General features: G+C 52.0%; 1 protein-coding gene across 3 annotated transcripts in view; it reads left to right on the top strand.

Moving 5' to 3' along the window:
- LOC311617402 (protein Daple-like) overlaps positions 1-25,318 on the top strand; it is a 101,483-nt gene extending 76,165 nt beyond the window's left edge. Inside the window, exons 20-30 of one of the 3 annotated variants that reach the window (XM_084873797.1) lie at positions 101-378; positions 1,077-1,220; positions 3,131-3,317; positions 4,603-4,748; positions 7,752-7,841; positions 9,155-9,393; positions 14,367-14,555; positions 16,618-16,686; positions 17,891-17,959; positions 18,590-18,876; positions 22,579-25,318. In XM_084873797.1, the coding sequence (XP_084729923.1) occupies positions 101-378; positions 1,077-1,220; positions 3,131-3,317; positions 4,603-4,748; positions 7,752-7,841; positions 9,155-9,393; positions 14,367-14,555; positions 16,618-16,686; positions 17,891-17,959; positions 18,590-18,876; positions 22,579-23,595 (2,715 nt within the window). In that variant the 3' untranslated portion in view covers positions 23,596-25,318. Of the gene's footprint in view, positions 1-100; positions 379-1,076; positions 1,221-3,130; positions 3,318-4,602; positions 4,749-7,751; positions 7,842-9,154; positions 9,394-11,873; positions 14,312-14,366; positions 14,556-16,617; positions 16,796-17,890; positions 17,960-18,589; positions 18,877-22,578 lie in introns of those variants that run through there. The other 2 variants (XM_084873798.1, XM_084873799.1) reach the window with 2 other exon arrangements.
- The last annotated feature ends 755 nt before the right edge of the window (positions 25,319-26,073 follow it).

The following is a 26,073-nucleotide window of genomic DNA, read 5'->3' as shown; positions in this document are numbered from 1 at the left end:
CGCTTGGCCCCTCAGTATGTGCGGGGGTGCGCGGCTGGGGAGTCTGTGGCTCCTGGAGTCTACGCCCGGTGAGGCATCGTCACCTTCTCCCTCCCGGCAGGTGGAAAACTCCACCCTGAGCTCCCAGAGTGCCTCGCTCACTGCGCAGTACACGCTGCTGCAGAACCAGCAGGCGGCCAAGGAGAGCGAGCACGAGAGCCTGCAGAAGCAGCAGGAGCAGCTGGCGGCCGCCCACGAGGCCCTGCTGCAGGACCACGCGCGCCTGGGCGCGCTGCACGAGCACCTGTCCGTGGAGCACGAGGCCCTCCTCGGCCAGCACAGCCGCCTGAAGACCCTGCACCGGACCCTGGAGCTGGAGCACAGGACGCTCGGGGAGAGGTGCGTGCCCGGCTCCCCGGGCTCCTGCCCCCTTCGCTCCGGCCCCTCGGGGTTCCTCTGGACCCGCTGCCTCACAGTGAAGAACAGTGAATGGGACATCCCCCTCAGCGATGTGGGGTTGGTGCAGCTGGAGGCTGAGGGCAGGAGGGTCCCTGAGGGGAGAAGGGTGTGCCCAGCTGATCCCGGCTCTGGGAAACCATGAGTCAGCATTGGGGTGCCTGCTCCCCTGGGCATTCCTGCCCCCTCTTCCTCTCCTCTCCCAGCCAAGCACGAGGAGGAGACGTTCCTCACAGCTGCCGGCGGACACGGATGTGCCTTACCGGCCAGGCCTTTTCTTCCCTGCCCAAGTCTCAAAGCCTGGGCTTTTTTTTTTCTTTCTTTCTTTCTTTTTTTAATTTTGGAAACTTTAGAATATATGTCGTGGTTCCCAGTAGGGTAACAGAGGGAGGCTGATTTAACAGGGACTGGAAGGTACTCTAGGGACACGTCAAGTGGAAGGAGGGGGACTCCGAGACTGGAGGAGACCCCCAAAGCTGGCCCAGTGTCTGTCCCATCTGCCACTCTCCCGTTTCTCTGTCTGGCCTCACTCCCTGCCCATCCCCGTCTCCCAGAGAGCGGCTCTGCAGAGAGAAGTCATTCACGGAGGCTGTGCAGTCTCCTGCGGTGTCTGTTCCCAACAGGTGTGTTTCCCTCCTCAGGCACGAGGACCTGCTGAAGCACAAGGCGGAGCTGGAGGAGCTGGAGAAGGTATTGACCACCGAGCGGGAGGCCCTGCAGCAGGAGCAGAAGACCAACGCCATTGCCACCAGCGAGAACCAGAGGCTGCGGGGAGAGCTAGACAGGTAACCGCCTCCGCCCCTGCTGTGACATCCGCCAGGTTTCATTCAGAGCAGCTCACTCCGCACCCACTGAGCTAAGCTCAAGCGAGTCTCCTGGCAATGGAGTATCTTCCCCTCCCTGTCATGTCACAGCTGGACGCTCACAAGGTAAAGGCCCACCAGCTGGTGGCTGGATGGAAGGATAGCAGCACTGGGATGCCTCATTGTCTAGGCTTGGCTGCCCTCCCCTCCCACCTTGATGATGGTGATGACTGTATCGGGCATGGGCCCCTTCATCCTCCACACCAGCCATCCCGTGAGGGAGAGACGCTCGGTCCTCGGCATTCATGCATTCCCTATTGGTGCATTCACCTCCTCGCTGAAATGCACTTGAACCCCAAATCAGTAGCCGTGGCCGTTCATGGGCCTGTCCAGACTGTGAGCTACTGGAGTTTGCAGATGAAGTTGAACAAGACCTTTGGCTCCTGCCTTGTTTCAGCTCTCACACTGCAAACCAGAGTCCCCTCTGTGGTCCATTGAGTGCCATGGAGTTCTGCTTTTTGGTGGCAACATCGCTGTTTGAAATGGCCCCCAAGTGGAGTGCTGAAGTGTCCCCAAGTGCAAGGCTGCGCTGGGCCTCACGGGGAATAAAGCAGCGCCACATGGGTTCATTTTGGTCCCGAATGTGGTGCTCTTGGCTGTGAGTATATTACACAAGGCGTCTTGACAACTTGATCAGTTGACAGAAATGTGGCCAGAGACTCATTTGCAGATGAAGTTGAACAAGACCTTTGAACCAGCGGGGACAGTTTCAGTATCCACTAAATGAGTGTTCTCGGTGGCTTCATAGGACATTATACCGTGAATCATGAGAATTGACTGCAGTATTGTTATTTCTTTTCTTAAAAAAAAAAAAAAAAAAACAGATGAGAGAGGTTCAGAGAGATTAAATAACTTGTTCAAGTTCATGCTCCTAGTCAGGATTTAAATCCAGGTCTTGTCTCAACCCAGAGGCAGGACCATATGAAGCCTTCCTTCTCACAGCCTGGTTTTAATATGTATCGGGGCTACAAGCTCAGGTGCCTCCGGTGGTCAGGCAGGTCCAGCAGGTGGGGAAGGAGTGTCAGTGTGAGAGCAGACCCTCGTGGAGAATACACAGCCTCTGAGGGCTGTGAGCGGGGAGGCAGGCCCAGGCTGCCAGGGCATCCTTTTGTTTATGCTTCCCCTCTTCCCCCCATAAGCTAGACATCTAAATGTTGATGTGAAACTAATTAACTTTATTAAAAAATATAAAAAATTTTAAGTGTTGATAAACTAATTAATTTACCAAAAAAAGACTCTGTGAACCAAACTGGACATTTCTATGTTCGAATTGAGTCCATAAGCCTCTGGTCATGTGAGCTTTCTGGTATAAATCTTCCCCCAGGAAACCCAGTTGGATGATGATGATGACGATGATGATGATGATTTCAGTGGCTTTACATCATACTCAGAATCTCATATTTTATTTGTCTCACAAGTTGAAATTAGAAAGGGAATTGGAATTGGGAAGAAGAGCTGGGCACAGACATAGAGTTTTAGAGCAAAATGTTCTGATTCCATGTTTTTTAAAAGAGTTTTAATAGAAGAACCTTTTATCCAAGTCGGCAGACGTGCCAGAGCCTTCCATAAGAAGGACTTCTTCAGTCCGGATGCTCTGTTGAAGTGGTGTCCGCGCCTGCCTGGCCTGTCCGCCTAGCCCACAGAAATGCACCTGGGCTAGCCTCCTAGAACCCCCACGGACACAGTGTGAAAACCGCTGATTTTGTTCAATCCTCATTTACACACGGGAAAAACAGAGGCCCAGAGAGGTTGTGGTTTTGATTAAGGCGCACACCGGGGATGGAGGCTGGGCGTGCTCCTCAGCCCTCGGCCCTGTGGCTCTCCACCTCCAGGGTCAGCTTCCTGCACCAGCAGCTGAAGGGGGAGTATGAGGAGCTGCACGCCCACACCAAGGAGCTGAAAACCTTGCTGAACAACTCACAGCTGGAGGTGAACCGCTGGCAGGCCCGATACGATGAGCTGAAGGAGGAGCACCAGAGCATGGACCTCTCACTGACCAAGCTGGACCACCACTGCGAGGTGAGGCCTGGGCTGGTGGGCTCAGGACACCGGGCTTGTGCCCTGGCCAACAGCCTTGGCTCAGCCAGGTCAGAATGGGTCCTCACTGGCGTCTGTGCTCAAAGACTGAGTGAATGCCACACACAGGCCGAGAGGAAGCTGGGGGCATTTGAAGGGGACAAACTCCATGACTGGTGGGGTTGTGTTAGAAACACCTTTCACCTGACCTTGGCTTTTGCAGGGTCAGGGTGGTGCATGGTAACAACCAAATACTGTTTTATTTCTGACCCCTCAGCCCAAAATTCAGATCTAGCCCCCCCCCATACCAGTTTTTATATATCTATGAACCAGAAATGGGTTTTACAGTTTTTAATGGTTGGGAAAAATCAAAGGAAGAGTGATATTTGGTGACAAATGAAAATGATATGAGATTTAACGGTCTGTGTCCAGGAGTAAAGTTTGTTGTGTGTTTTTAACACTGCCCACCTAGGCATGTACATCCTATCTCTGGCTGCTTTCCTGCGGTCATAACAGAGTTGAATAGCTGCAACAGAGACCGCCACCCTGCCTGGAAAGCCTGAAACACTTACTGTCCCGCATTTCAGAAGAAGTGTGCTAGCCCCATCTAGAGCAGAGAAGTCCAATAGGAATATAATGCAGGCCAGCATACGCAATACATAACTTTTAAAAATGAAAGGAAACAGGTGGGATTCATTTTAATTACATATTTTATTTAGCTGTTATATCTAAAATATCACATGTAACCCCCAAAAGCTTATTAATGAGACTTTTAAAAAATGTTTTTTGTTTGTTTTTTTTTGGGGGGGGGGCGCGCGGGAGAAACATTGATGAGAGAAACATGGATCGGTTGGCTCCTGCACACTCCCTACTGGGGATTGAGCCTGCAACCTAGGCATGTGCCCTGACCGGGAATCAAATCTGTGACCTCTTGGTGCATGGAATGATGCTCAACCAACTGAGCCACACCAGCCGGACAGCTTATTAATGAGATATTTTTAAATAGTTAAATCCTGAGAACCTGTTGTATGTCTTTGCACTTATGGCACCACTCATCTCAGATTGGCTGCGTTTTCAATACTCAGCGGCCACACGAAGCCAGTGGCTGCCTGATTGGATGGTGCATTTGGCCATCCCCATGTCATTGGCTGTGTTGGTCCTTCCCACTGGCGTAGATCATACCAAAATGGCCCTCTTTGTGCACATGGCCTGTTTCTTCTTCTGGAGGTTGGTTCCCAGCAGCGGGATCACAGAAGGGTGTGTGAGACATTGTCCATGTGTGTTTCAGCTGCTCTCCCGTCTCAAGGGGAACTTGGAGGAAGAAAATCATCACCTTGTGAGCCAGATCCAGATGTTGAATGAGCAGAACCAGAGGCTGCTAGAGCAGAACATGGAGAACAAGGACCAGTACCACGAGGAGCAGAAGCAGTACATGTAAGTGGTGTGGGCTGACCTGTCCACAAAGGGGTCCTGGCTTCCAGCTCCACGCCTGGGCCTCGACATTCTGGCCAGAGGGCCCCCTGGCACTTTAGTGTCCCAAGGGCAAGGGGACAGACCACCTTCCCAGCTCGTCCTCCTCTTGTTTTCCCTGGAATGGTTCTAGATTTCTGCCAGTAGGGGTGGTTGGCTTTTTTATTTTTAATATATTTTATTGATTTTCTTACAAAGAGGAAGGGAGAGGGAAAGAGAGAAACATCGAAGAGAGAGAAAAATCGATCAGCTGCCTCCTGCACACCCCCTACTGGGAATGTGCCCGCAACCAATGTACATACCCTTGACCAGAATGGAACCTGGGACCCTTGAGTCCGCAGACTGACGCTCTATCCACTGAGCCAAACTGGTTAGGGCAGCGTGGTTTACTTTTGTTTGCTTTTTAAAGTCACTGCCAGACACTTCTTAATCTGCTCTTAGAATAAAGTTCACTTTTTAAAAACATGACAGCTGTAAAGAGAGGTGCGTAGGGGAGGAATTTATATGGTGGGCTGAGCTGTTTCTGTGTGATTTCCCTTAGCAGGCTGGAGAGAGAGTCTTGGTGCACTGTGGTTGTTCTTTTCCTGCCGACACGACACATTCCTGGCTTTGGCACAGGCCCTGCGAGGTGCACAGACCAGTGACCTGGTGGCCAGGAACTAGTAGGCATGATGGGATGTGAGCAGAGCTGTGTGCACAGCAGACAGATGATGAGGAGCTTCATAGAGGCCTAGAAGGAAGCGTGGTGGTGGGAGTTGGGGTGCTGCTGCTGACCTGGATGGGGACAGTGCTGGCCAGTGGGGGGACATGAAGGTGGAGGACGGGGGTCTGGGTGCAGGGAAGGTGCAGGCAGTGGCAGGAGGGAAGGCGGCAGCAGGTGGCGCCCAGCTGTGGAAGGCGTCCATGCCCAGCTAAAGGGCAGGGTTCACAGGGAAGTGAGTGTTGATGGGAAGCTGGTCTGCAGGCCCAGGAGCTGCCAGAAAGGAGGGCAGGAGGAAGAGTCTTGGTGTTGGAAGCCTTGTGGTTGGAAGTCAGGTAACCTGCGATACATCTTGTGGGTCCAGGGTGGTCTTCCCCCCTCGGTGCTGTGCTGCTGGACTGTCCTTCCCTGTGGTCAGGAATGGCTGGCCATGTGGACAGAGGGACATGGCCACAGTGACCACGGGGGCACTGTCCCAGCTCCCCGGGGTCACGGTGCTGCTTCCCTACTCTCTCGGATTCTTCTGCTAGTCTACAGGTGGTTGGCCACCTACCCAGTTTTGGGGTAGAGATGACTGTGGCCTGAAGTTGGCTCTCGGTAATGCAGCGGGTAAAAATGACCAGCAGAGGTTGGGCAGGTGCCAGTGAGAATCATGGGGCCTGGTGCCCAGTGGTTTTGCATTAGACAGTGTCTGCAGGAGGCCAGGGAGATGGCAGGCTTGCTGAGCCTGCTCTGAGCAGAGTGTGCCCCAGTCCGGGGAGGGTGTGCTGCCTGCCCTGCGGGAGTCTGTGCGCCCAGGGGTGGAGGGCTGGTCAGAGCCCTATGGGAAAGCGCTCTGGCAGAAGGCCAAGCAGCAGGGCCGTGGGGAGAGAAGAGCACAGACATAGAACAGTGCCAAGGGCGCTGGGAGCAGAGAGGGTGCTCAGGGGCCTAGCAGTTTGAGAGCCATCACTTTCACGGGGTGCTTACTTCATGGTGAACTCTCGGGAAAGCCCTGGTGGTAGGTGGGACCTCGGGAGCTTCATGGCCCAAGGAGCCTGAGCAGCTGCCTCGGTCGGAGGACTCATTTTCAAGCCAGGAAGCCAGGATCTGAGCTGTTAAGGCCACAGAGAAGATGAGGGAACAGACGGCCTATGGGGGACTCTGGGGCAAGACAAAACGAAAGCATGCCATGCCATCTGTCTCAGGGAGGCCAGGCTCCCTCTCCCAGTGAGCGGGGGTGCCCTCCAGCAGCCCAAGGGGTAAGAGGTGTCTCTGGTCCTTTCTGTGTTTTTGAAAATGTGAGCTGATTGCCAACAGAAATGAAAAGATTTTTGCTTCACAACCTGGGTTTCTGGATCCTTCTGGAAAAGTGTTCTGAAGTTCCGCCACATCGAAAGCGGCGCTCAGTTCGCAGGGCCTGCGTTCAGTCCCACGTGGCGCCCTGTGCTCAGCCGTGCTGCAGGCCCCACCCCTCCCTCCTGTCTTCCCAGGCCCCCTTTGCTCCTCAGCTTCTCTGTCTGGCCCCCAGAAGGCTCCGAGTTCATTTCCATGGAAGTGTATCAGAAACCCAGCATGGGGCCGGAACCGGTTTGGCTCAGTGGATAGAGTGTAGGTCTGCAGACTGAAAGGTCCCAGGTGTCATTCCAGTCAAGGGCATGTACATTGGTTGCAGGTATATCCCCAGTAGGGGGTGTGCAGGAAGCAGCTGGTCGATGTTTCTCTCTCATCGATGTTTCTAACTCTATCCCTCTCTTTTCCTCTCTTAAAAAATAAATAAAATGTATTTAAAAAAAAAATACCCAGCATGGGAACAGGCCAAGGTCTGAGGTCTGACTTTGCTAAACTGACTTCTTTAACCTTCATGCCCACCTACCTCGCTGAGAACTCTCCCACCAGTAAAGGTATCGCTCGTCCGGCCCCACAGGAGCCAGCCTCGCCTGTGTCCGGCGCCGAGTGCCCAGCATCCCGAGGGGAGCTGGCCGGAAAGTCCTCCGGGTTTCCGACCCTGAGTTTCAGGTGGTTGGGGGTTTGTTCTCCTACAATGACATGCAGCCTGATCCTCGGCACTTCAGCCGGTCTCCACGTGTTAGGTTCCCGGAGCCATGTCACCTGCTTCCGTCTCCATATTCCTAATCGGTGATGATGACCATCATGAGCAGTGTGATGTCCGAGTCCCAGGAAAATGCCGGCCACTCTGGACCAGGTCCCAGGCTGGGCCTATGAGTCAATTTATGTGTCCTATTTTAAAAACCAGATTGGTTTTTTTCTTCCTTTTCTATTTATAGAGACAAACTAAATGCCTTGCAGAGACAAAAGGAAAAACTGGAAGAAAAAATCATGGATCAGTACAAGTTCTATGATCCCGCTCCAAAGAAGTGAGTCAACTTAATTAGCAGTAACTTAAGCCAGGACAGAGAGCCTGCTCTTTCACGCGTGGGGGAAGCCGTGGCCAGCTAGAGCAGGGACCCACCTTCCCCTCTATGGCAGGTCCCCTGTGTGCACGTCTCCCAGCTCTGGAAGGATTTAGAGTTTCTTTCGGTCCCGTCCTCTGTACTCAGGGTGGTCCTGGGAGGGATGGCGAAGGCCAGCTGGCCGTGAGCCTGTGGAAGGGACAGGGAGTCTGTGCTTTAGAGCCACTGAAGCAGGACCCTCAGGCTGTGCCCCCAGGTTTCAGGACCTGGAACGCCGTGTTTCTGTTTGGGGAAGGAAGCGTGGGCTGGACACCCGGGCCAGCGCCCATGGTCTTCAGGCACAGGAACCTCTCGGTCTTCCCTGCATTCCTCTGGAGTCTCTGGGCCCCAGGTGGTTCACAAACACGTTCCCTTCTGCAGAGCAGCAGCCCTGGGGTAGAGGCCGGCTCGGTCCCCAAAGCTGCTGGCCCGCTCCGTACAGCAGGGCTTCCCCAGGCGCAGGCCTAAGCCCCAGGAGCTGGGCCTTCGGATTGTCCTGTCCCTGCCCAGCCTTGAGCTCATATCACCATGAATCCTGCAAGACCTCTTGTTGACATCACAGAACCACAGGATGTCCCACCCTCCGCCTGACCCTTCTGTTGACAGGGAACTGAGGCATCGATGAGGAAATTAAACCATTTGTGTAAGCACGGTACTGTTCCATGGCAGAGCGGGGATTAGAACCCACACATGGTTCTTGTTCTAGTCGAATGCCTCCATTTCCGGTTAGCTGCAATGTATCACCCTTTAAATTCATTGTTTTTAACTCAAATGGCCCACTCTGCACTGCCCTCTTCCCCCTCACCCAGACTCCTCAATGCCGGGAATGGGCAGTGTGCCAGCCTATGTCACCTATTACTAACTCCAGCTGAAGATGAGGAGGTCCCTGACTCTTCCTGAAAAATGGCATTTTGATGGAAAATGCCAACAAACATAGACAAGCACAGCACCTCTTCCTGTACTTTACAGCGATCAAACGTTGAGAGCTGTATTTGGAGTTCTGTTTCCCCGAGAGGCTAGCGTGGGTTCCTGCCACAGTGAACACCCCTGCCATCCCCCGGTCTGTGCAGAATAGCTGCAAATGGTGTTCCACCCTGAGCCCCACATCCGATGATCGGAGAGCACCAGCCTTCTGGACCCAAGCTAATGGCCACTTCCCCGGCGGGTGATGGCACTCCCAGTGACCCACTGGAGGGGCAGTGAGGGTTGGCTGTGTCCTAAAAGTCTACTTCTGATAGGAAAAACCACTGGATTGGAGCCAAAGCCTTAGTCAGATTAATGAAACCAAAGAAAGAGGGACCCAGAGAACGACCGAAGTCAACCACAGACAGCCCTCCCTGGCCGCTGGAGTCCTCAGACCCAGCCTCACCCAGTGCTTCTCAGCCTCCAAAACCCCAGCCGGAGCCCGTGGAGGCCTCGCCATCGTGCTCGACGTGGGCGGAAGAGCGAGTCACCCACAGTGCGCCTGTGGGGAAAGGTAGGAGGCTGACTTGGCTGCAGGCGGGAAACGAAGGGGAGGACCTCAGGTCTCCTTCGTGGACAGGGCAGCACCAACCACATGGCGTGCTGGGTGTGCACACGTGTGAGGAGCCTGAAGGGGGTGTGCTCCCTCCTTAGATATGTGAACAACCAGATAGAAAATATAAGCCCACGTCAGTGTTGGGGCAGTCTCATCCCAGAACAATTTAGTTCCTTCAGCATGAGACCCTCCCCCATCACACACAGGTGGCAGGTCCTGGAATGTCCATAGCAGATCTCCATACAGTTCCCACAGAGAGAGCTCAAGAAGGTATGATTTGGGGTTCCTTGTATCTTCCAGGCTTAGGATAAGCCACTTGTGGAGGGAGATCCCAGTGCATTTAACATGTGATGGACATGTGCAAGGTCTTCAGCAAGGCCTCGGGGCCTCTGATCTTTCTGTCCCTCTGAATAGAAGGTGGGGTTCTCTTCTCCCACCTTCCTGGCCTTGAGTCCTCCCATTAGGGGGCGCTGTGCCTGGTCATTCAGGGCTGTGGATGGGAGTGAACCTGAGGTTCCACAGTGGATGTCCAGTTGCATGAGCTGCATGTGTTTCATGAGATCTGAGAGCTGTCAGTTAGAAGCTGCACGATTATGTGCCCATAAAAAGAAATGAATGGATGGTGGCAGTGACCATTTTATCAGAATTGCCACCTAGCCGACAGTGACTGTGAGAGATGTTTGAAGCTGCATCCTGATTTCAGAGATGTGAGGTTTGGGGATGAAAATGTGCATCTTATAATTGATTTAAAAAGCCCTTGTCTTAAACATGGCTTCCTTTTTAAATTCACTTTTAATTAAATATCATTGTGAAGATTATTTACCTATAAACCTGCCCAACATGCCCCTGAGGAAGCTAAATGTTAGGAAGGACACTAGGGCTTTCTGAGGACCAGGGCCGTGCCTGACACTCACGTGCTCTCAGAGGATGGAGTTACAGCATCTGACAGGACCCAGGGCCTCTGACAAGCCGCCTTCGGAGCGTGCACAAGCCTCTCCGGGTGGCATTCACCACTTCAAGTCCTGGTGTGTCACTCAGGATGCAAAGGTGAAGTGTGCACACGCATGCCCCCTGTGTGGGGACTGAGCTTGCATTCCCAGTCTGTACAGCAGGTGAATGCTCTCGTGCAGGTAGATGATCATGAAGCTTACTAACACTTGTTTTATCTAGAGGGGTTCTGTTGCCTCAGGATTTCATACGGCTCCTTAAATGTTGTGACATTTATCACCTCAACTTGTGTTACACTGACTTAATGAATATAATCAGCCTAATTGAGTTAGCAACCCTTTCAGAGAAAGAAAAGTTTGGCTGATCCAAACTGTTGTTGGGCTCCATGAATGAGCAGGTCAGTGTAAATATTAGTAACGGCAGCTGTGCAGTGGTGCTTCCTGGGCTCAGCACCTTTAGGTAGTGAACCTGCTTTATCTACCGCCTTTGGGTCTAACTGCCGGGGAGGTAGGCACGACTCCTACCCCCTTTCCAGAGCTGGGAAAGTGAGGTTTGACAGGGGTAAGCACTGGCCCAGAGAATAACTGGAGCTGGGATCCGAACCCAGGTCTGACGGATTACGGGGCTTGAACTTTACCCCTTGAGCACTGCCTGCACTTCAAGCTGCTTTGGTCCCTGAAGATGCTGAGCCTGGGCCCCAGCATTGAGCAGTCAGTCCTTACCCTGTGCTGTGAGCTGTGGTCAGCAGGTGGCGCTGTGGGGAAAGAAGTAACCCTGGTTCCTCTATGGACTTTGAACCCTCATTCAGAAATCATTGGGTACATCAGTTATGTTCATGAACATTTCTACTCTGATCAGACTGTAATTTAAAGGCCGTGAAGGGAAGGTTTAGAGTAGAGGATGCATAGGGATCTAAATGGGAATAATTATTGATGGAGATGGTGTTTCAGTATCAAAAGGGTATTTTCATTACTTTTAAACTCATCCTGCTACAAGAGGTTATTTAGTAGTGAAGAGTTCAAGTAGGCTATTTCATTACAGCAGGCCAGAAACATACCACTGAGTGTCCCAAGGTCTTTGAACAGGAACAGGAGTTAGTTGTGTGTGAGACACGTTGTCAGGGAGCCTGTCATTAAAATGGATGACTAAGAAAAGCCAGGTCCTAAATTAATAAGCATCCTTATTTAGTAACTTAACACTTTGAAACTGAAAAATGGTCTAACGCATCAGCTCCTAGAGCAATATAGACTTCTCACGTGCCAAGGAAAGCATTGGCACAAAGGTGCCACTGAATTAACTAAACGGAGTCGGAGCCTAAATGATTCACCGAGTCCTGGTTCTGGTTGTGCCGTGAGTATTGTTTCCATCTCTCCTGGGCTGGGCAGGATTCTGATTCCCAAGTATGTTTAGCCAATGTAGCGTCATTTGTTGTTATTCATTTCATTTATTTGCTTTTTTTTTTTTTTTCCTTCCTCTCTTGGGTTATCCAGGGGATAACAATTTAGCGACTCGGTGCAAAAAGAGTCCCTTTTTGAGAAGCAAAAGCAAGGACAAAGACAAGTCTCCAACAGCCCACCCGGCTTTCTCTAAACGCCTGCGGTTCTGGTCTTCCTCTGACATCCTACCCGCCTCTAACTACCCTCCCCCTTTCTCAGAAATTGGAGATTTCTAACCCTTTCCCTTTATCAGTGTCATCATCATGCACCCTCCTTCATTTCTGAAATCCAAACAAGCTAACATAGAACAGTACCTAAAGGCCAGATGACCCATAGTGGACCCCTCCTCCTGACCCCAATTCCAAGCCAAGCTTAACGCAACCAACGTGGATTCTGATTTCAAAAGAAGATGAGTTGTCACACCCTCTGGACGGCACTCCAGCGCAGCGCAGGGTTAGGGGAGCCTCGGGACGGCCATGCCCAGGCCCGTGGGCCAGGATGTCCGTGCTCCGTGAGTCCCCGCCTGGCCGCGTGCTGCCCTCGCCCGCACCCGCAGGCTTGTATGTCATGCCGTGTGTCACGCAGAACTGATCCGCTTCCTAAAATGTGCAGCCTCCGTAAAGACTTGTCTTTAAGCAGCAACCTTTGAAACCACTGCCCTTTCCCCACTTCCCTTGTCGGAGCAGGGGATGGCTGGCTTGTGCAGATAAGTCCCTTTTTAGATGTGCTCTATGTTTTGAAGAATTTATTGCTGCACTCAAGCATGTAGGATAATTGGATGGATGTTGCTGAGCCAGGGTTCAGCCCGGAGTGCCATTGTAGGACTGTGCCATGGTCCTCTGGCGTCTTGGATGCTGCTGTGAGGGCAGAGTGGACGGACAGGACATCAGCTCCCAGTCCCCGTCGCGCTGGGAGCGCTGGTCCACAGGGGCCTTTAGCTACTGCCCTGCTTTCTGTCGTCAGCCATCCTCACACCATCTCCATGCGTTTGCCATGTCTGTGTCACCTCTGTGATCACTTACATGTTTCCCCTTGAATCGATCCACCGTTCCCATTTAACTTTACTTTGAAAGGAAAGGTTATTATGGGTACTGTACATGGAAAGCCAGTATCACCATGGGAACAAGGTAATCATCGACATAAATCCGTTACTGCCGCACTGTTCAGTCCGTTGGTGTGGCACTGACCTCGTCTCATGCTCCTGCTCTGGTTCCCGGGCGGCCACGTCCCGGTCCTGCGCCTGTCTTCCCAGCATGCTGTTGGAAACGTGTGGTGTCTCTGCCATTGCTGCTGCTTGCTCACCTCCGCCTCTCCTCTGCTCCTCGTGTTAACTGCATGCAGTGGCCGCCTGTCCGATTCATCCCACCAGCCTTGAGTCTTGCTTCTCATCAAGGTTACCTTTCATAATCCAAAATGTCCCTTGATTTTGAAGTCGTAAGACTTGGGTGCTTCAGACTTGACCGTGAGTCCAGATATTGAGTGGCTGAGGGTCGGGGAGGTTCAAGTCCCGGGAGAGGGTGGAGACGGGTCAGAATCCCAACAGCAGACACGGCTCTGGGTCCACGCCCTTGGGCAGCCTGGAGCAGGACACTGTGCAAAACAGCCTGGTCCTTACGATTCTACAACTCCACCCACATCAACTTCTCCCTCGTGTTTGGAGAGCCCATCCCCTTCCTACTGAGAGGTCGTTGAAGATCTTTTAGGTTTTTTAATTAGGATTTTATTTAACTTTGACAAGAGTATATGTTCACGGTAAAAAATTCAGAGATTGCAGAAAGTTCAAAACACCAGGTAAAAATCTTGCAGGGATGAAGACTTCTTAAATAAATGGTCGTTAGGGTGGCAGTAAACTTTCTCAAATCCCAAGGGCGCACTTCCTGGACCTTGCAGGCCCAGGCCCAGGTCTCCAGTGGCCCTGAGCAGACACCCATCAGGGTCTTTTTCTTTTCTTTCCTTTTTTTTTTTTTTTTTTTAAATATATTTTACTGACTTTTCACAGAGAGGAAGAGAGAGGGACAGAGAGCCAGAAATATTGATGAGAGAGAGAATCATCGACCAGCTGCCTCTTGCACATCCCCCACTTGGGATGTGCCTGCAACCAAGGTACATGCCCTTGACCGGAATCGAACCTGGGACCTTTTATTCTGCAGACCGACATTCTTCTGAGCCAAAGCGGTTTCGGTGCATCAAGGTCTTTTTCAACCAGAGATTTGAGTGACAGTGTTACACTGCAGGAGAGCCCAGTAGTTAAAGTGTTGGGCTTTTAGCAGCGTTTTGTTGAGCCTCTTGAGTTGGTCCTTTATTTTCTCCCAGCTGCTGGGGCTCAAAGTGTGATTTGTGGTGAGAGCGAGGGCTGGCCTCCTGGGTCCTCCAGCTCAGGCCTACGGCCAGGCCCTGCCATTCAGGCCACACCCCATGAGGCGTGCAGCCCAGCTTTGTCCCTGTGCTCTGTGTGCCTGCCACCTCTGCTTCTAGGCCTCGGTGTGACCGCCCCACCTTGGTGTGGGATGTTGCAGCCCCAACACTCACTGTCCTCCTCTGCCCCAGGCCCTGGGGACCTAGTACCAAAGCGAGGGGCTCCCCATGGAGGCAGCCTTGACCGCACGGATGCCTCCGCTGACCCAGCCACCAAGCCCTGGCCGGCAGAGCTGGGCTCCCGAGCCTGCTCCTCCTCAGCCATCACTACAGCTCCTTCCAGCTCCACCCCCATCTCCCGGCACCCAGGCCGCACCCAAGGTGAGTCATGTGTCCCTCCAGAAGTGAGAGGGATGAACATCTGGGGCCAGGGTCCTCCCCGTAGAGCCTGGCTCTCAGGAGCGGGCAGGGGCCTCTCAGACTGAGGTGGTCGGCAGATTGGTGAAGCTGTGGACAGGCTTGGCGTCCCTCGGACACAGGTTCAGACCTCAGCACTGCTCTCAGCGGATAACTCCACCCTCTAGGGGCCCAGGCCTATGCTGCTCACAGGAAAGCCCTAGAACCACTGCTCAGAATTGGGGGCACCGATTAGCTCCCGAACGGGGGTGAACCAGAGCGTGGGCTAAAATCGGGCGACGCTGGAGGTTTATTCTCCTGGGAGGAGACTTGACGGGGTCTCTGAACTGGAGGGCGGTTGGTGGAGTGGAGGGCAGGAGTCCTAACGAAAAACAAGGGGGTCTGGGGAAGGATTTACAAATTGCACGTCTCCCGGGAGGCCAGTGGCATCCACACCATAGATGAGATCCTGCAATCCTCTCCAAGGCATCGGATTAGCAGGAGATAATCCCAGCAGAGCAGTCGGGTCACGTCATGCCAAGTGAGGAGTTCAAGACCCAGACACCAGAGAGCCCGCAACACCGAGACAAACGGGTGTGAGAGGCAGCAGTCAGCAGGCATTAGGCAGAGATGTATGCTTTAATACGCCGTCATTAGCATCAGTAAACGAAGTCGTACGTGTGGAACAAGCGGGACGCTATAAAAAGGAGCATGGGGGGAGGGGGAGCACTTGGAAAGTGAAAATGTGCAACAGAAAGGGAAAAATAAAAACACCAAAACAGAGACTCAGCTTATAGCTTAGAGATGGGGCTGTCTGAATACCGCAGAAAGAGCTGGAGTGTTAGGAATGGACAAGAACAAGAAGGGTGACTGTTTTTCATGATCAGACCCCCCACTGGGCCTGGAAGCTGTGGCATGCATAAGCCTGGATTGACAAGCCAACACAGACAGGGTCCCTCCCTCAGACTGCCTGGGTCAGGACCTGGCCCCTTGTTTACAAACCGGAAACGCCCTCAGAGAATCTGAGTTACGTAAGCACTGGGCAGCCAGGTGGTCCTTCCAGACACTGAGAGGGCAGCCACTGACGGGGGCGTCAGGGGAGCTGTGCCGGGTGCGGCCGGAGAGCCTGCTCTGGGGTCCATTGTGGGCAGTCAGCTCACCGCCACTGTCTCTCAGGCTTGAGCAGGAGCCGGGAGCACCATCTCCCGTCAGGTTTCCAGCGACGAGTGTGGCTCCCGGCCTGGCCCTCCAGGCTAACCACGGGTTGTCTCGGCCTGGATCCCACCCTGAGCCAGAGCCCACACCTGTCCAGATGCCTGCAGGGCCTGCCCGAGGCCGGCCACACTGCACACCCAGCACTGCCCACGGCGATTCCCTGGCCGCCCAGTGCTCACGCTCAGGTGGACGCAGAACTGTGGCAACGTGGAGACCCGGGGGTCAGTTTGGAGGGGACCTAGGGCTGCTGTCAGCAGGAATCTAGCAGGCGTGAGGCACAGGGCAGCGTAGTCCTTCTCGGGAGTGGCCCTTGGGTTCCAGACTGTTTCTGGGGAGGAGCTGCTGGTCCAGGGCTCGGTCCCTAGGGAATCCACATCCACACTCTGGTGGTGGGTTCTTTTCCTCTTCCTCCTGCCATGGAGAGGTGAGGCCCTGGGAGAACTGCTTTCAGGCCCTCTGCTTCTGTATAGCTGGGAGGGAGTTTGGAAGGGGCTCCTGGGGCATTAAGTCTCAGCGGCTTTTGCTGCATTGCCCTGAGGCCAGAACGCTGCCGCCTTCATTTGGAGTCCGGCATTGCACAGGCGGAAGCATGATTTACCAGTCAAATAGGACTAAGGCTATTTGACTGGTAAATCATGCTTCCAGGAGAAATAGGGGGAGAGGTAGTACAGACAGGTCCTAAGGGCACTGTCCACACGTCCCTCCCTCCTCCAGGAGCTGGACACGACCACGAGGCAGGGGCTGGGCCAGCGTCAGAGGTGGCCGCCTGGCAAACGGCCCAGGTTCCCCCTGGATGTTCAGGTCCCCTGACTCAGCCCCATGGTCTCCGCAGGCTATAATTCCGACGACAGCCTCTGTGAGCGGTCCCTGGAGCTCGAGTTCACCAACCACAGGCGGCACGGTGAGTGGCCGATGCATGGTGCCCTTCAGCCTGGGCTCTCAGACCTATTTCCATCAACCGTGCTTTTCCTTCGAGCGGAGGCATGTGTGCACGTCCCACACACAAGGAGGTGAAAGTGGAGGTGTTACGCCGGAGTGGGAATGGGGGACCCACAATTTCCCAACGCTCCTTCCCTGCCTCCCCCAGGGCGAAAGCTTGCGGCTTCTGCTTACATCCCTCCCGTGAGGGGGAAGTCGCTACCTGTCAGGGCCCTGCTTCCGGAGGCTCTGACTCCCCTTGCTTGAAGGGAGGTCTCGGGACCCCCGCAGCGAGCACTGGTTGCAGGGGCCTCTCATGTCCTCCCCTGGATGTTAGTTGCCCAGAGCAGCTCCAAGTTGTCAACTTCACCTCAGAAAGTGTGAGAAGCACTGGCCATCTGACCGAGGGGTGTGGGAGTTTGTGCAGAAGGAAACGGTGAAGGAGACCAGCCTTCTCACTTTCTTTCCTCCCCAGGGTCCCAGCACCCGCTCGGGCCCAGAGGTCATTGTTCACACGTGGACCTGCACACGTGGCCGTGTCCTGGCTCCCGCCCTCGCCAGGTGGTGCAGCGCTGGTCTAGGCACGGTGTTTCGTTTCTTTTTTCTTTTTCTTTTTTTTTAATGGCATTCCTAGCCGCATTTTTTTTTTTTTAATATTTTATTGATTTTCCACAGAGAGGAAGGGAGAGGGATAGAGAGCTAGAAACGTCGGTGAGAGAGAAACATCGACCAGCTGCCTCCTGCACACCCCCTATCGGGGATGTGCCCGCTACCAATGTACATGCCCTTGACCGGAATCGAACCTGGGACCTTTCAGTCCGCAGACCGACTCTCCATCCGGTTTCAGCTAGGCACAGTGTTTCCAGGTGCATTCCAGAAAGCTCCATGCGGCATTCTGCATGAGATTTTCTTTGTGAACAAAATTGTTAGAGGCCACAGCCCCCGACCTCACAGGCAAAGGTAGACAAGTCGCCGTTCCACGTAGCCCGTGGCTGTGCACGGGCCTCGCACTTGGGTGAGGCGGGACCCCTCCTAGGGCCGTCAGGGGGATCCCAGGTCTGTCCTACCAGCGGGCGTTCCCCTGGACCGTGCAGTCGCTTGGTTATGTCATTGTTTTCCTATGGGACGGGGTAGTCCGGGTCAGGCTTGTCGTCGGCCCTTCGGTTCAGCGTTGCTGTTTGCTGCAGGGTCCCGGCCAGGCAGCGTGGAGAGCAGCAGGAACCCGTCCAGTGACAGCTCCCCTCTCAGCCTGAAGGGTAAGCCGGCCTTTCCTCCGGGCACTTCTCAGTGGACTCGGATCTCCACCCCGGGCTGGCGTTATGTGTGTGACTTAAAAAATACCGTTAGCCAGGTTCTTCTAAGCATGGTGCGATTGCATTCATAGGGCCACATCATGCCATTTGAAGGTTAGGCCTGGGAGTTTTGACAGATTTGGGTTCAAATCCCTCCTCCACTAACCAGCTCTGGGCACCTGGCAAGCCACCCATCCTGCAAGTCTGAGCTCCTTCCGCTTCAGGATGGGGACAGAGCCAGTGGTTCCCGTCCACAGGGGTCAGAGGACACGGGGGTCGGAGGACACGGTTGGCTGGTTTCTTTGCAGAGTACAGTTTGCACTATTTCAAGAGCAATCTAGTGCGATACCTTACAGCTGTTGATAATTTAAGCTTTAGCAGAAGCTTTCCACTTTTATCCCAAGTTATTTTGTTTTTAATGCCAGCGTGAACTTCTAAGGAATTCCAGAACGCCCTTGACATCCACAGTGCCAGCCGGGTTCCCGGGCAGGGCTCTGTCCCGTAGCCGAAGGCAGCACAGAGCACATGGGAGGCGGGCGAGCAAGAGTGGGAAACTGACGTGTGTCCCTCTGTGTCCCCTCGCCCTGACACCAGGCTCCTCCGACCCGCTCCACCGCAGGCCCGAGAGCTTCAGCAGCGAGGACCTGATCCCCAGCAGGGACACGGCCACTCTGCCCCGCGATGCCAGCGCCCCAGGACGGACTACCCTCAGCCACCAGGAGTACCCGCCACCCCGGAACGGGCCTGTCCCCCAGGAGTGCATCCAGAAGAGGGGCGTGGCCCAGCCCCAGGCCCGGGTGCGGCCCTGCGCCTCCCCGAGCAGGAAGATGGTCACCCTGGAGGAGTTCCTGGAGGAAAGCAACCGGGGCTCCCCCACCGCCGTGAGTGACCCGGGGCTCTCTCTTCCCTCGCCCCCCCTTTCCGCGCTCCCCTCAGGTGGACGGACACCAGAGGCAGAGACCTTGACAGCAAATCACAGAGAGGGACGGGGCCGAGAGTTTCTGGCTCCTCCAGGCTGGGAGGTGCTGGCCAAGGGCTGCGGTTGCCAGAGGAGGGTCAGACCTGGGCTTCGGACTCTGCCTGCGCAGCATGGTGGGAAAGGACACTGGTTCTCTGGCCACGGAAGCCCAGCCAGGCACCTGCTCAGCCGGGGGAGCAGCTTGAAGGAAACAGTGGCAGGTGGCCCACCACCGCTCTGCCTTGCACCCCCCTTGGGGGCCCGCCTCGCTCCTTCCCACCACTGCCTTATTCAGATCAAGAGAAAGGTTGCAATTGCAAAAGGAATTTGTGTGTGTGTGTGTGTTTCCATTTCTTTTTCTCGAGTTTTGTTAGTATACAGGAAGGCAGTGGATATGGATTTTTGCACATTGATTTTGTATCCTGCAACCTGACTGTATTTGTTTATCGTTTCTGACAGTTTTTTGGTGGAATCTTTAGGGTTTTCATGTCATCCACAAAAAGTGACAGTTTGACTTCTTCCTTCCCTGTTTTGGACGCCTTTTCTTTCTTTCTCCTGCTTTATTGCTGTGGCTAGGACTTCTAGCACATGGCCTTGTGGTGAGCGTGGACATTCTTGTCTTGTTCCTGATCTTAGGAAAACTTTCAGTTCTTCATCATTGAGTATGATATTAGCTGAGGGTTTATCATACATGGCTTTTATTATGTTTAGGTACTTTCCTTCAATTTCTATTTTATTGAGCGTTTTAATCTTAAATGAGTTTTGTATCTTATCCAGTGCTTTTTCCTGCAACTATTGATAAGATCATATGTTAATGTAGTGTATTACTGCTTTTGCTGCATCCCAGACGTTTTGATATGCTATATTGTCATTCTCATTTGTCTCTTTATATATTTTTATCTCATCTCTTATTTCTTCATTGCCCGAGTCATTTTTTAGTAGTATGTTGTTTAGTCTCCACGTATTTGCAAGTTTTTTAAAATATATATATTTTTATTGACTTCAGGAGGAAGGGAGAGGAAGAGAGAGCTAGAAACATCAGTGATGAGAATCATTTATCGGCTGCCTCCTGCACGCCCCACACTGGGGATCAAGCCCAGAACCCCTGAGTTTGCAGGCCAATGCTCTGTCCACTGAACCAAACCGGCTCAGGCTATTTGTGAGTTTCTTTACTTCCTTTTTTGCATTTGATTTCTAATTTCAAGGCATTGTGGTCAGGTAATATGCTTGGTATAATTTCAGTCTTCATGATTTGTTGATGCTAGCTTTGTGACCAATATATGGTCTATCCTTGAGAATGTTCCATGTCCACTGGAGAAAAATGTATAATATGATGTTCTGTGATGAAAGGTTCTATAAATGTCAGTTATGTCCGTTTGGTCTAGTGTTTCATCTAAGGTTGATATTTCTTTTTTTTAATATATTTTTATTGATTTCAGAGAGGAAGAGAGAAATAGAAACATTAATGATAAGAGAGAATCATTGATTGGCTGCCTCCTGCACACCCCCTACTAGGGATCAAGTCCGCAACCTGGTCATGTGCCCTTGACTGGAATTGAAAATGGAACCCTTCAATCTGTGTACTGATGCTCTCTATCTACTGAGCCAAACCAGCTAGGACAAGACTGATATTTATTAAGTTTCTGTTTGGTTGATTTGTCTAGAGCTATCAGTGGAGTAGTAAGGTCCTCCAACTATGATTGTGTTTTGATCTGTTTCTCCCTTTAGTTCTGTAAGTAGTTGTCTTACATATTTTTGTTCTTCCTGGTTGAATGCATATATATTAAGAAGTGTTATGTTTTCTTGATGTAGTGTTACCTTTATCATGAAAGTGTCCATATTTGTCTCTTGAAATATGTTTTGTCAGATATAAATGTGGCTACACCTACTTTTCTGTGGATCCTGTATGCTTGGAGAATCACTTTCCACACTTTTACTTTGAATCTACCTTTGTCTTTGTAGCTTAGATGTGTCTCTTTTAGGTGACGTATAGTTGGGTTTTGTTTTTGGATCCACTCTGCTATTCTGTGCCTCTTATTGGTGAATTTGGACCATTTACATTTAGGGTATTTATTGATATATGAGGATTTCTATAGCCATTTTATCTTTTGTTTCTTTGTAGCTCTGTGCCTCCATTGGTTCTTTTTCCTTTATGTTTCTATCGGGGGGTTTTTGGTGGTATTCCATACATCTTTCCTTAGCTTCCTCTTTTTTTAAGCTATATGTCGTGATTTGGGGATTTTTGTGTGTGGTTACCATTAGGTTTATAAAAAATGAAATTGCATATATAACGTAGTTTTTGTTCAAGTGCATCTGATCTTCATCTTCCTTTGCCAGTTCAGACCTTCCCCCTCCCCTTTTATGTTTTTGTTGTCACAAATTATTCCTGTTTATGCTGTAAGTTTTTCAATGGTCTTACTAATAGTGTTGTCACCTTATGTTCTTTTTTTCAGGTAGAATAAGTCCCTTGAGTATTTCCTGCAATGGAGGTTTTCTGGTGATAAAAATCCCTCGGCTTCTGTATGTCTGGGAACATCTTTATTTCTTCTTTATACTCAATATATTATTAATGGCTGGTAATTTCTTTCAAGCCCTTGAATATTTGGTTCTACTCTCTTCAGGCATGTAGAGTTTCTACTGAGAAATCGGATTAAATTCTGATGGGTTTTCCTCTGTAAGTCACTTCCTTTTTTTCCCTTGCCACTTTGAGAATTTCTCTTTGTGATTAATTCTTGACAGCTTCAATACCAAGTGCCTTGGAGAGGGCCTCTTTGGATTGAGGTAACGAGGTGTTCTGTGTGCTTCTTGGATTCAAGGATCTAGTTCTTTCCATAGATTTGGGAAGTTCTCATCCACTGTTTGTTTGAATAGGCTCTCCATTCCATGCTCCCCCTTCCCTCCTCCGCAATACCTGCAATTCTAATACTGCTTTTTCTGATGGAGTCAGATAGGTTTCCTGGAGCTCTTTCATTTTTCTTTATACTAGGTCTCTTCTCTTCTTCTTTCTGCATCATGTCATGATTCCTGTCTTCAGTATCATTAATGCTTTCCACCATGTGGTTGGTTCTGTTCACTGTTAAGCTCCTTAATTGAATGCTTCATTTCCTGGATTTCTGATTGGTTCTTTTCTAATATTTCAATCTCTTTGGTAAAGTACAAATTTGTTCATTGATTTGTTTTTTGAGTGCACTGAATTGCCTGTTGGTATTTTCTCACATCTCATTGAGTATTTTCAGAACCTTAATCTTGAAATCTCTGTTATTTATATCACATAGTTCCATGTGTCCCAGCTTGCTTTCTGGGGATTTTTCATTTTCTTTCTAGTCATCCTCATTGTCATGGTTCTCCATGATATTTGCTATCCTCCTTTGCTTATGCATTTATCTCTGAAAAGGTCTATTACTTGCCAGTAAAGAGCACTGAATCTCAAGATTTTTATTTTTTATTTTATTTTTTTACCTCTATTGCCTCCCAGTCTGAACCTCCACAGCTTCCGTAAGACAGTACAGCCGTGCTGCTTGGAGATGGGGTTAGTTTTGCCCTCACCATCATGGTGACCCCTAACCTCCAGGGACCCTCCTGGCCCTCAACTCCTGCCTCTCAGTTCTTCCTCTCTTCTCTATAGGACACTCCCAGTTGCCGGGATGACCTGCTAAGTGACTACTTCAGAAAGGCCAATGACCTCTCAACTGTCGGAGGCCAGCCAGGCCCACCTGCCAGGAGAGAAGGGGCCAGGATGCCCACCAGCTTGGTGGCCCCCACCCTCAAGATGGCTGTCAGCACCTCGGAGGGGAAGCTGCTGAAGCCAGGGCAATACGTGAAGCCCAACTTGAGACCTGCTGATGCCGAGACCCCACCCAGTGCCCCCCTGAGGCCGGCCCACCCTCCCCAGAGCCTTTCTCTGGGTAGAGCCCGGCAGGCCACGATGCCCCCGGCCTCCCACCCCCCTGCCAGCCGGAGCGCGTCCCTGAGCAGAGCCTTCAGCCTGGCCTCAGCTGACCTGCTTCGGGCCAGCGGGCCAGAGGCCTCTAAACAGGACTGTCCTCTGAAGCCGGGGGGTTCTGAGGCCTCAGGGGGCAGGGAAACAGGCAGCCACACCCCGCAAAGCCCCACACCCCCCAGCTCCCACAGCCTGGCCCGGGAGAAGACCCCACTTGTGGGAAAGGCTGGCGGCTCCTATCAGGCCCCGGGTCCCCGAAGCCGACCACTGGACATGAGGCGCTTCTCGCTGGCTCCCCCAAAGGAGGAGAGGCTGGCTCCCCTGCCACAATCCGCCACAGCCCCAGCCATTGCCGGCGGCGGCAGCAGCGGTGGTGGCAGCAACTCTCAGCCCCAGCACCGCTCGCCGACTCCAGCCCCAGCTGTCCGGACTAGGCCCCCCAACCCCCCGCACTCAGGGGAGGTGGCCACCGTCGCTCCTGTCCGGGTGGCGCTCAGCCTCTCAGAGGGAGATGGGGCCCCAGGACAGGCCCACAGAGAGGGGCTCCCTGCCAAGAGCCCGGGCAGGTCTCCCGACTTGGCTCCCCACACCAGCCGGGCCCCTGAGGACTTCAGTCGTGGGAACAACTCGAAAAGCATGCCGGCGTCCCCAGAGCTGGGTGGGGACCCGCAGACCGTGTGGTACGAGTATGGCTGCGTGTGACACGCCTCCTGGACCCGCGGTCCCAGCCTTAAAACCACTGATGCGCCTTCTGATGACTGTGGCCGCCTCTCCTGTCTGCCTGGGTGCCAGGAGCGGGCTTTGAACGAGGGAAGGGGCTCCATGTGCTTCTTCCATTTGTTCTCTTAGTGACAACACTGTGCCAAGGTGTGGAACACGTGTCTGATCCTCCAGCCACTGGTACCTTTTGAACAAATCCACTTTGGCCTGGGGATGCTCACAATGTAATGGCAAACTGACTTTCCTCAGGCAAACACTATGTGAGCGGGCCCCTTAGAACACTTGTTTGCAATTTGACCTCCATTAAAGCGTGCGTGTGCGTGTGCAAGTGAGCAGATAAACACATGCACGCATGTTCTCAGGGCTGAGCCCTAGACCGGAAACTCTACTCCCTCTCCCAGAAGCCTGATGGTCCCAGGGGAAGCCCAGACCGGCCAGACTACAAAGACTTGGAGGCCCTGGGTGGACCCTAGAGTCAGGCTCACTGTTAACCCAGAGCGTGGCCAGCCAGGCCTGGGCCCATGTACTTCACCACTGGACCAAGGTGGCCTCAGGCTTTGCCTCTCCAGCTGGCTCCTGGGGCCACACGGGGACCTGCCTCCCCTGCTCACTTTTCTATAAACACTGGGTCTGCCCGGCCTGGGTGACGGGGCAGAGAGAAGCCCTGCCCGCCCCTCCCAGCAAGTGGCCACAGTGTGCAGAGGGGAGCGTGTGCGAGAGGCAGGGGCAGCCTGATTTGGAAATGGCTGCAGCTCCCCAGTGTCCCCCCTCGAGGGTGAGACGTTAATTGTTTTATTTCTGAATAACTTGTGTCAGAAACCAAATTCCTTTAATATATTACATATATATGTGCACACTCATAAAATATATATATTTTGATGGGGAGCCACAGGGTGTCCCCCCAAAAAATGTACACACTAACAGCTGATAACTCAATTTCCACTTCTTTTCGGGTTAACATTTGAAATAATGGGTGAAGCCAGGCTAAGCTCTAAACAAGGATAACTTATCCCCTAGACCTTCATTAAAAATAAAGTTTATGGTACAAAATCGGCAACAGTGCCTGGACCACAATCTAATGCAAAGCAGCGGAATTACAAACATCAAGAATCATTTCGTTCCATATTTACGCTCATTCTCTCTCTGCCCTCAGTTCCTTGACTGTTGCCGGTTTTGTGCCATAAACTTCATTATGTATCCCCCTAAAAAGTCTGGTGGATAAGTTTTTTTTGTTTGTTATTCAAAGCTTAGTCTGGCTTCACCCATTGCTTCAAACAAGTTAAACCTAAAAGGGATGAAAATGAAGTGAGTTATCAGCTGTTAAGTGTGTTTTATGTTCCATTGGGAATCATCATGCATTTCCATCTGGAGTCTGACCTCTGGATACATTTTGGGGTGACACCCTATATTTATATTCCATGCGGAGTCATTCTCTCCCATCGGAAGTCGCACCTGCTGCTGTGTGTATTTGGCCAGGCTCCTGAGACGTTTTGTTTCTTGTTGTTCACTAAGGTGCTGTTCCTGGTTGTACCAACTTGGTGATTTGGATTTTATAAAGATTTTTTTTCCCTTTTGAGCTAAAGTACTGAGAAGGAAATGAGAATGTTAACATGGCCGATTTTCGGATTGCTTTGGGTTGTCTGTTAAATAGCCATTGATTCTGGGACACAAGGATGGGTTTGTAATAAAATGAGAAGTTGTAGAATTGAGTCCTCGTTTTCCTCACTGATCGTCGCTGGCAGCGCTGTCGGGGCGTTGGGACTCCAGGCTCCCTGCCTCAGCCCCAGCATCCGGGCCGGGGAGACCCGAGAACCCACCAGTCCCTTTGCCTGGGGTTAGAGCGCGGGAAAGCGAGGTTTCCTGTTCACCAGGCAACAGCTTTTTTCCAGGCTTGTGTTTAAGTTCCCATAAGTTGAATCCCATTTAGATACAGGATTTAAATCATAGCAGGGGCTTAGCTTAACGTGATCCTTGGCTCTGTGAGTGAAGTGTCCAGAAGGTGGTTTGGAGAAAGGGTTGAAGACATGAAATAACCATTGTGCCTCTAGGCCAGTGGTCGGCAAACTAGTCAACAGAGCCAAATATCAACAGTACAACAATTGAAATTTCTTTTGAGAATCAAATTTTTTAAACTTAAAATTCTTTGAATGCCACTTCTTCAAAATAGACTCTCCCAGGCCGTGGTATTTTGTGGAAGAGCCACACTCAAGGGGCCAAAAAGCCACATGTGGCTCGAGAGCCGCAGTTTGCCGACTATGGCTCTAGGCTTTTGTGACCCACTGTTTGGCCCTGGATCTCGGCCAGGAGCTGCAGCAACCAGCCAGGTTTCCTGCCCGTGACACACTTACCGATGGTCAAGAGCCAGATTTTTCTAACCGATCTTGTTGCTATTTCTCCTGGTACAGGCTGGTCAAAGACCAATTGTGGACAGCAACCAAGGGCCTTGGTTCAGTCCTGAAT

Source organism: Pipistrellus hanaki, assembly GCF_964339955.1.
Source record: "Pipistrellus hanaki genome assembly, chromosome: 1".
Lineage (NCBI taxonomy): Eukaryota > Metazoa > Chordata > Mammalia > Chiroptera > Vespertilionidae > Pipistrellus > Pipistrellus hanaki.
The sequence above is the reverse complement of the archived record's forward strand: the minus strand, read 5'-3'. Positions and strand labels throughout refer to the sequence as shown.